This window comes from Neodiprion pinetum, chromosome 1 (assembly GCF_021155775.2).
Source record: "Neodiprion pinetum isolate iyNeoPine1 chromosome 1, iyNeoPine1.2, whole genome shotgun sequence".
NCBI lineage: Eukaryota > Metazoa > Arthropoda > Insecta > Hymenoptera > Diprionidae > Neodiprion > Neodiprion pinetum.
The window spans coordinates 6,129,136-6,139,035 of NC_060232.1; the positions used below are offsets into that span (position 1 = coordinate 6,129,136).

At 35.4% G+C, this 9,900-nt stretch overlaps 1 protein-coding gene across 2 annotated transcripts in view; it reads right to left on the reverse strand.

The window, feature by feature from the left end:
• Positions 1–606: 606 nt before the first annotated feature.
• The window catches only part of qin, a 101,414-nt gene continuing 92,120 nt past the window's right edge, over positions 607–9,900 (reverse strand). Inside the window, exons 6-28 of one of the 2 annotated variants that reach the window (XM_046611940.2) lie at positions 8,709–8,942; positions 8,437–8,564; positions 8,175–8,329; positions 7,832–7,948; positions 7,577–7,726; positions 7,080–7,359; positions 6,716–6,875; positions 6,496–6,609; positions 6,286–6,388; positions 6,012–6,184; positions 5,678–5,907; positions 4,451–5,045; positions 4,218–4,360; positions 3,662–4,008; positions 3,345–3,520; positions 3,120–3,239; positions 2,874–2,984; positions 2,493–2,789; positions 2,202–2,414; positions 1,747–1,840; positions 1,478–1,613; positions 1,162–1,324; positions 607–1,042 (exon numbers count right to left, since the gene is read on the reverse strand). In XM_046611940.2, the coding sequence (XP_046467896.1) occupies positions 932–1,042; positions 1,162–1,324; positions 1,478–1,613; positions 1,747–1,840; positions 2,202–2,414; positions 2,493–2,789; positions 2,874–2,984; positions 3,120–3,239; positions 3,345–3,520; positions 3,662–4,008; positions 4,218–4,360; positions 4,451–5,045; positions 5,678–5,907; positions 6,012–6,184; positions 6,286–6,388; positions 6,496–6,609; positions 6,716–6,875; positions 7,080–7,359; positions 7,577–7,726; positions 7,832–7,948; positions 8,175–8,329; positions 8,437–8,564; positions 8,709–8,942 (4,350 nt within the window). In that variant the 3' untranslated portion in view covers positions 607–931. Of the gene's footprint in view, positions 1,043–1,161; positions 1,325–1,477; positions 1,614–1,746; positions 1,841–2,201; positions 2,415–2,492; positions 2,790–2,873; positions 2,985–3,119; positions 3,240–3,344; positions 3,521–3,661; positions 4,009–4,217; positions 4,361–4,450; positions 5,046–5,677; positions 5,908–6,011; positions 6,185–6,285; positions 6,389–6,495; positions 6,610–6,715; positions 6,876–7,079; positions 7,360–7,576; positions 7,727–7,831; positions 7,949–8,174; positions 8,330–8,436; positions 8,565–8,708; positions 8,943–9,900 lie in introns of those variants that run through there. The other variant, XR_006881590.2, reaches the window with a different exon arrangement.

The following is a 9,900-nucleotide window of genomic DNA, read 5'->3' on the forward strand; positions in this document are numbered from 1 at the left end:
GCAAAATTACGTCGGAATAGTGCCACAATTAATTTATTCTAGCACTTTTGAAAATCGCGAAAATTTTCGCCAAAAATACAAAGGGGTTAGCCTTCCTTTTTTTTTTGACCAAAAAATTTTTCGTCTCAGAATTGATTCGTATGACTCTATCCCGACCAATCGGACCCCAAGGAACTCAGAAAACGCAGCAAAAGGAGCGTGGGATCAACGGGTGAGAAGATACGAGGAAAAAAGCACCTGCTGAAAAATGTCGAAAATTCAGGTTTTCGTTTTTTGGCTCTAACTTTCGATGCGTTGATCGCAGCGTATTGGGACTGCGCCCAATCGATTTCTCTCGCAAAATTACGTCGGAATAGTGCAACAATTAATTTATTCCAGCACTTTTGAAAATTGCGAAAATTTTTGCCAAAATCCATAGAGGTTCCTCAACCACAGGTTCAGAGAACAGCATAGAACAGTTGTATATTCATTTGATATCTCTTAAAGTGATCTACAAAATTTCTTACATGTATTACGTCTTTTTGAGCACTTTTTTTGGATATAATTATCATGGCAGAACTAGTTTAAGTGGAGAAGGAAAAAATAACTTCCAGTTGGCTGAAGGAATTGTGAAAATTGTCATGTGCGCTTTATTCAACATAATCTTACACGAAATAACTAATGTCTTGAATAAAACTAATAGAATATCATAGAATGAAAGTAATACGATTATATATTATAAATTGTAATCGCACTTATGCAAATCTGACTCATCTGAGTGAACATGTCCTAGTACAGTCCTACTTTGGTGGGCAATGAAACTAAAAAATCTGTCACAATATCTCAGTCATTGTGTAATCATTCATATATCATGTCCGGAAATAAAACTCTGTTGTTACTTAGAAAAAAACTAAAAGATCACAAATTTGTTTGGCCTATCAGAACTTCTGAATTACTCCTGCACTATTTTAAACACACCGTCTTGTATTAGGTTTTCGTAGAGCAGCCTATTGCATTCATCATCAGAGTACAGCTCCACATCCAATTTATTAGAACAACGATTCTGGAACAGCGATGAGTAAATAGTTATTGCAAAATTAATCATTAGTTGACGAAGCGTCAAGTAAAAAAATAAACATAGTTTATTCAGCAGTCAATCAAATTCGGGATCACCTTACGTACCTTGACTTTAGCTTTTACAACTCCGCTATAAAATACATGTTCAACTTTCTGAACCATCACCGGTAGAGATATTTCCGCATCCTGATCTTGATGAATATTCCATAATTTACATCGATAAGTCATGACAGGTACATCCAGCCAGTCTTTCTTCAATGAATGTATTCTGGGGTAATAAAAAATTGTAACGATTATTCAAGTGTGTAATTCAGAAAAGAAAAGAGTTTCTCACAAAATGTCATTCAATCTTTGATTTACAATATTAATGAAAAATTATAAAATTATTCAACTACCGATTAAAAAATAATGATAAACTAACTTTCCAATGTACTGGTGTTCCTCGTCTCCATAGTCCATGTACATTACTTTGACACGTTCAGTATCAGGTTCAATTTCAGTTATAGAAGCTCGGTACCATATACCATTACTTCCATACTTGGCGCAGCACGGAGCACCTGTAATAATATGACAGAGTGACACTTGTTGCAGTTCAGAATCGGGATGGAGATAATAAAAAAAAAAAAAAATAATAATATTGTGCTGTCCCAGATTAGAAAAAAAAGAGGTAATCATTACAAGTGTAATTACCTAATCTTACTTCTTTGAGCACTGGTTGATCACATGCTTCTTCTTGCATATCATTTTCAACACGTTTGAGTTCTTGGTGACACATACTTAGAAACTGTGAAAGATTAATATAGTATTTGGAAAATTGTTATTAAGGTATAATTTGCATAGAGTATGTTCAAGAACTGCATCAGAGTGGGGCGAAACAATGTCTAAAAATGTGACATATGAGGTAAATGACCGTTAAATGTGATTTTAGAAACGACTTTTAATGAGGAAGAATATGATATTCACAAAGATAGCTTTGCAGGAATCTCACAGTTTCAAGTTTTGTCAGAATTAACTTTTTTCAATTTATTTTCCGTGAAACATCATATTACGAGTAAGTGTACCAAGAAAAAAAAGTGGGAGATATTAAATTTTAATAAGATGCTGTTTTGACCGATAGAAAATATGGAATTACTATACTTAGATACCTCGAGTTCGGAGGAAGGGTGGAGCTGTGCACAGAACTCAGTGGCGGTTATCATATGGCAGGGATCAAGATTTATAATTTCTACATGATTTGGAATATCGAACATATAATAATTTTGAGGGCAAACGTTATTATCTTCAGATTCTTCGTCATGACCGCCATCATCGACTTCATTTTGTGGAGTAGAAGATACAGTAATTGATTCTTTAGAATCCTGTAAACATAAACACAACGAATGATTCGTATATTCCATTGATATTATATTTGAATGAAGAGTCATTTATAAACTAACATTCGTGGTAATATGGTTCTGTATTCCAGAGATGTCAAGCGAACCAGAAATTATTTTATCGAAATTTGCAGGTTTCATTTCTGGAGATTTGGATTGAAGACTCGTAGACAGTTGAAACATCGGCTCTGAAGTACTTCTGGGATCACAGCCTTCAATGCTTCCTTCAATAATCACATCCGCATCATCCGAACTGTCGTGACGAGAATCTACGTCCAATTCACGGATTCGGAAATGCAGAGTGTATCGTAAATAACAAATTAAATCTATTCCTTGGAATTCTCTAAGGTTTATTGATATCTGCAATGTAAATAATGGAATCAAGGAGACGTACATTTAAAAAATTCATTATTTAATATTATGGATGGATGTTCACTAGCTCACAACAAGGTGATCCGATTTTCTATCCAGAATCGTAATGTCGTTCTTTTTGTCAACTACCAGTGCGTGGATTGTATCTAAATTGGATATACTCCACTTATCGTCGGGTGTATCCTGAAAGTAAAATGTTTGAATAAAGTGCATGGATTTTAAAGATGCATACCATATTTTTCAAAGAAATTCGCCGCCATCTATATATTGGATACAGCTAAGAAGTGATACCTGTCATGATTGTAAAATAAAACTTACTGGGATTAGACCGTGTACCACACATTTTGTAGCTTGAATTGGAATGTGTTCCATAATCACCCGTTTTCTCAATGTACCAAGTTTGCATTCATCTACATTTCCATAATCTACAAAGACCACCTGTGAAAAGTAGAAAAATGCAGTAATGTTTTGTAGAGTGTTTAATTCTGGATAAAAAAATATCAAAAACATCATTCAACTATGATAAATAACTGAATGGAATACCTTGACTTCATCATTCTCTAAGAGTTCAAGAACTTGAGCTCTGTACCACTTCTTGTCAACATGATATTGAGCAATACAAAGGTCATTTGGTGCCCAAAACATGTCACATGCCTGCGGTTTTGAATCTTTGAAGTGGGCTTGCAGCGCAGCATCGATATGTGCCAATGTATAGCCATCTGATGAGTAATTAGAAATTAAAAATTAGAGCGCATAGGTTTAATAACTGGATTACACCAGTTGCAGCAGTAAACATGTATCGGTCAGTTGTGTTTCTCAGCAGAACTACAGTCGTTATTTTGATGGTAACAGCAACGTACTTTGTTTTGGTGAGTGTAGATATATGGTGCAGTTAAGGTCCACATAAGTGGAAAATGCACAGAATTTATCATCTATGATCGGAGATGCTGGTATCCAGGCTGAAAAGGGGGGAGGTATCGGATATTCATCTTCAGATTCGTCATTTTCTTCTCTGCTTGCAGTATCAGACTCTGACATATTGATTGAGAAAGGGGCTACTGATGCATCACTCATTACATCTGAATGGGAACCGTGCATTCTGTTTTTTGCCACCCATTCAACATCGGTGAAATGTTGTTTTTCATCATTTTGTTGCAACTGCTGTCTCAAGTCAACAGCCAATACTTTCTCTTCCTCATCTTTGTATCTAAGAATTTCAAAACAATAAAAAAAACTTTATTATCTTGGGCACGAAGCAAGTATGTTAATAGATTGAGAAGAAAAAGCTGAAAAATAAATTGAATTAATTGATTCATATTTGAAATTTGTCTGTAGTGTCTGTATTTGAAGTATAAAATACCTAAGCTTAGAATTACTTTTTCTTTAAACACGTTTTCGTACGTCTGCAATACTCACCCTCTGACTGGCAGAGCAACGCCTTTCTTAATCAGCATTTGATTGACTGAATTGATTTCAACAATAGTTGGAGCCAATGCCCCTTCCAGTCTTGTTTCTCGAACCCAAAGCACAACGCATATAGCATCATCTTCTATGCCTGCCTGAACAATGATCAAAATAAATTTCATTACATAGTTTTGGAATGAACTGATATGTTTGATTACACTTTGACAGTAAAGTTTTTTACATACCACTTTGGATATATAAAATAGCGAATGTTGATTTTCGTTTATAATATCAGTTAGCACTTGGCAAGACGAAGAAACCCATGTTGCTGATCCGCCACAGGGAAGAATTCCAGCTAATTTAACTTTAAATGCCCGTGATGGTATATTTGCATAGTCTGGGTGTAAGGTTTGCAAATCTTGAATTCCCACTGTCTCTGTAATGCCGATATCATACAAGAACACCACGACTTTTGTTGGCGAAGCAATTTCGATTATTTTCGCACGGTGGTAAAATTTATCCTTAGCAGAATAAGCTACACAAACGTCGTTTTGCTTCCACTCTTCGCTTTCTCCAGATTTATACGCATTATAAAACTGTTGCAATTTTTCCATCATGTCTTTTATAACTTTTGTACAGCTCACGTCACCAACATAAATGCAATCCGGAGATACCACATGTAATACGTTTACACACATTCTAAATGGATCTGGTTCTGCCAGATCATTTGCCAAATATTCATCGTCAACATTCTCAGAAACTTGACTGTATTTTTTAGCCTTATTGCCTTTTTTCTTTCGCTTTTTTGTCACAGTTTTTGGCATATTCATAAACTTTGAGCTATTTGCAAATAAACAAGAAAATTAGTAATATATTTAACTAACGCCAAAAACACATGTTTTTGTAATACAGTGGCCTTCCAGAGATAATCTGCTTCGAAATGATATGGTGCCGGAAACATTCCTGGCAATGCTATCCCCACTCTGTTCGTACGGACAGTGTACTGTGATGTCACACCCAGATAGTAGGGAGTTGAGGAGTAGGATGTAGTGCAAATTGCAATATGTACACCATATGAAATCCGAAACTGAGCGGCTAAGCTAGTCACTTTCAATCAGGATCAGGTGTCTTGGAATAGCAACATCGGAATAACCAAGTCCAATAGTTTTGAATATTGTTTCTACATGCTTAAAGTAAATTCAAAAAAATTTTCATGATACTGCCTGCCTGCAGGGAATAGGAGACTAAAATAAAAATGATCTATCTATAAACTTATGGTAGTAAGCTTGTTCTTATTCATCTCTTTTGTCATTGTTCATAAAAATATTCACAGCGTGCGACAAATTTAGCCCAGCAAGGAATCAATTAAATTTATGTCCTAGAATAGCCTCTTCTAAGATGAGTTAGATATTGTGTTATCCTTGGAAGACCAGCACTTTTACTTTCTGATAATAGGAGTATAAAAAACGTACCTAGTCCCAGTGCTAATGGCGTATCCTTTTTCAACTAACATAGCGTTGAAGTTGACATCGTTATTTTCCATTGGGATGTAAAGAGCAACTTTAAAGCAATCACTTTCCTTTGAGAATACAAATATTTTTAACATTCGAGATTCCAAGGTTTCGATCATAAATTTCTGTGTCTCCAAGATTGTTTCGCTGTCATTCACAGGTACGACATCCTTCAGTGATATTTTGAATGCCTAAGACGTAAAATTTCTTAATTCCCACAGAGTAGATACCAGAAAGGAAATACTTTAATTGGCAGAAATTCCGCAACAATTTTCATCGATATAGGTTCACTCACCAAAGCAGTGAGAGACATAAATTGATTATGGAGCCTTCTGATTTGGTCATACTCATATTCACGTTTACATCCAATATCAACAGAGAACACTTCCACTTTCCGATTTCCAAGTAAGTTAGTGACTCTTCCTCGATACCACATACCATCATTGGACAACACAGCACAAGGCATACCTAAGAAATGTTAGCATAATTTGACACTTATATCAAAACAACATCGACTCGAAATGTTACAGAGATTATCAATTAATTCAAACCATAAAGTTTATTAATACCTATTTGTGGTGTATAAATTATCCCTTTATTTATTCCGATCTTTCCATATTCGATCGTCATGTCGTTAGTCAGTTTTGTCAAATGCATCTGACCATCGCCGATCTGTAAGATATAACTTAAAGTTGAAAAGGTCTCATAAATAAAATAAGTATTTATAAAATCTCATTGAAACCTGAATTCACTTAGACAAACATCAATCAAATACAAACCTTTTGTACGTATAAACAATCTGGCGACTCTATATAAGTCGCATAAACGTCGTAAGAATTTTCAATCGCTATTTCTTCTTCAAAGAATTTCCTCAATGATTCGGGATTAGTTCTCTGTAAATTGAAAACACATGTATTAATTTTACGAATAACATTATTTTATGATTTGGTTTTTTTCCCCATCTTAAGAGTATTGTTAAATAAATACTGCAAACTTTACCTTCAATCTTTCGTTTGTTATGAAACAGCCGTACTCCAGAAAGATAAGAGCATCCCGAATCGAAACAGGACGATCCCCATCACCTGCCGATATTTTTGTAATGTCGACATTACAAATACCGTTGCACACTTTATACACGTGCATGACCGTATGCGATTTACTGAAACGAAATTGAGAAGTTTTAAAAATAGTGAAATTTTAAAGGACATACACAATTTTAAAGATATTTTCTAATCGCAGCAAATATTCACGTATACTTTCAGTATACACAAAGTTGTTCACAGTTGGAACTTATTAGGGCACAATAATTGATTAAGTGAAGGGATGCAGTTGACGACATAAAACAGAAGCATTGAAAACTTACCCGCCGACCATTTCGTACATAGCTTTGTTAGCATCTATTGACCACTGACCATCTTTTGGGACAATGTCGTACAGAGCGCACAGTCTGGCCATAACAGGTACGAGGGAACTTTGTACCGTCATATTTCTCATTCTAGAAAGGGGAACTAAAATTTCCGTATTCCCATAGTCTATGTAAAAAACGTCACCGACCTGAGAACCATTTTTATCCAAATACAGCTTTACGATACGACCCCGATACCATTTCATATCATTTCCGTACTGAACCAGATATAATTTATCTGTAACAGAAACAGAATTAATGATGTAACGCCTTATGCGTCTTAGGCGCATAATAACGTCACTAACATCATCCCTCACTCGACCCGCACAAGCTATCAGCTTATAGGGACATACCTGAAACGGTATGGCGGTACTGAAGTGTTTATTGTTATTATCATATTATCATTATAATATCGTGTTCAATTCTTTTCAAAGTTAAGCTTGGCAATTTCTTACTCAATTCTAATTCTGCAGGTAAGGCTGAAGTAGCTGCTTGTTTCGCGAGTGCTTTGTGCAGTTGAACCAATTCTGAGCTACGGGACAATGGTTGAGTATAAAAATACGATGGATCCTTGATGTACGGAATTGTAACATTCTCACTAACACCTGAAATATATTATTATTTTCTCTTATCTAATAATCATATACGTATTAGAAATACCGATTGATACAATAATTGATTTTGAAATATAATGCATATCGACACGATACCTTCCATAAGACCGTTGTTCATGTTTGGATCAGATGCTAATAGTGAAGAAGTACTGATGGCTGTTAAACTTCTATTCAAACTTATCGGAGACGATTTCAAAGTAGGTATCCCAGGCTCTGCAAAAAAGAAAAGAAAAACAGTAGGATCAATACATACAAAAATATGGATGACTATAATTCAGAATTGTTGACATAGATAGCTGTGACATTGCCAACTACATTGCCAGATTTAGTACACAGTTCTTAATATATGAGAAAAAAGACAGAATGATGTAAATTTCACCATCATGTTCGAATACGAATATTTCTAAAATGTACTGTAAATAATTTTTGAACAGTTTACTTTTTGGTAATGTGATTTCCTCGCGATTAATCGGTTCTATTTCGTAGTCTTCTGGCAATTCTTCAGTCTTTAATAAGCAATAATTCGGAATAGGTGGGACTTCAACACAGCAGTGTTCCTTGAGAGATTCAGTTATGGTTTCGTCGATATGCAGTCTAGAAAATGAGAGCGCAAGTCAAATTTACAGCATACAAACAAGACAAACAATAACAAAGAAAACTCATCAAGAACGTATGATATTGAGGTCAAATTTTCATCTTACGAAAATTTCTCGCCGGGGACAGAGTTACGAAAAAGATGACAAGGCAAATCTAAAATCTGCTCTAGTTTATCGATAATTGCTGTCATATTTACGGCAGAATCACTTTCTTGTAATGCTACTGTTCCTGCCTGTGAGAAAAAAAAAAGTAATTAACAAGCTTGTAATGACAATGATAGCTTGACTAGAGTAAAAAGAGAAAGGTAAAATAAAAATTTCTTCAACAACAAGTAAAATAAGGCAATTTCAAGTAAAACCTAAACGTAAAAGCGTACATTCAATCCATTTTCAATTTCATTTTTCTGTTCTTTTAGTCGTTCCTTTATCGCGGCAATATTACTTCCAACAAAATTCTGCTGCTCCTGTAGCTGGTTGATCAAACGGTGTTCAATATTTTGCAAAACACCGTGTAGGTAAGTAAAATGTTGGATAAGTGCGGCTTCGACTTTTTCTCTATCCGTATCACTGCCGTATGATGTGTCGAGGACGGGTAGAGGTTTCGACAATTTCTGAAACAGAAAAAGAATATACCATGTAAATAATTTTACCGTCTTCTTCACTGAAACATGGGGATAAAAAATTTTGGATACAGCTGTGTCAAAAAGTGATCGCAAAGCCCTGCTGCGGAAATCGAGAACCGCGATTCACGTATAATTACATATTTCATCAGTTATTTTATTTTTGTACAATTTAAGAAGTAAAGTTACGCCGACCAATCTCCTGGGAATAATGAGAATCCTGAAACTTGCGAAAAAGGGCGGAAGAAAAGATGAAGATAGGTATATACAAACACAGGCACGCATCTGAGGAAACGTAAAAGAAAGTCGCAGAGAGCAGCAGGTGAGTTGGTACCTTCTTTTCAACTGGGTCAAGTCGCGCCAGCAATTAAATGTAGTTGAAAAACTATCTCGTTCTTAACGGTACTATGAACAGACGTAAATCATTTAAGACGCCACAGCCTCCTCACAGAACCGTTTACCTCGCACGTCGTAGATGCGACGAGAAAAGCATTTTTTTTCACCAAGTGCAGCAAAAAAGGAAAGGAAAAAAAACCTTGATAAAAAAAAAAAAAAAATTGTTGAAGCATTTTTTTCTGTTGATAAAATCAACGGATATTTGAAAGAAAAATCCCTACATGGGAATTTAAAAATACTTGTGAAGTATCGAGTTACTTCGTAAGCACGATGTTGAAGTAACGTGACGAACTTGAATCTGGTGATAATTGAGACAAAACGAGTGTGGTAGTAGAAAAAGGTAAAATATGTCGTAGGAATAGTTATAACGATAGAAACGATCGTCGCGAACAGAAAGTGACATTCGTTAAAGCCGGCTGAGCATCGAAGGAAGCCGCGTTTAATTTCCAAGGCGATTATAATGATAAGAGTAAATCGTGATTCGTATCGAATCCTCCTCCCAAGGAGCCTGCAAGGTACGCACACGGTGTAAGATTCTTTCGATCGTTGATCG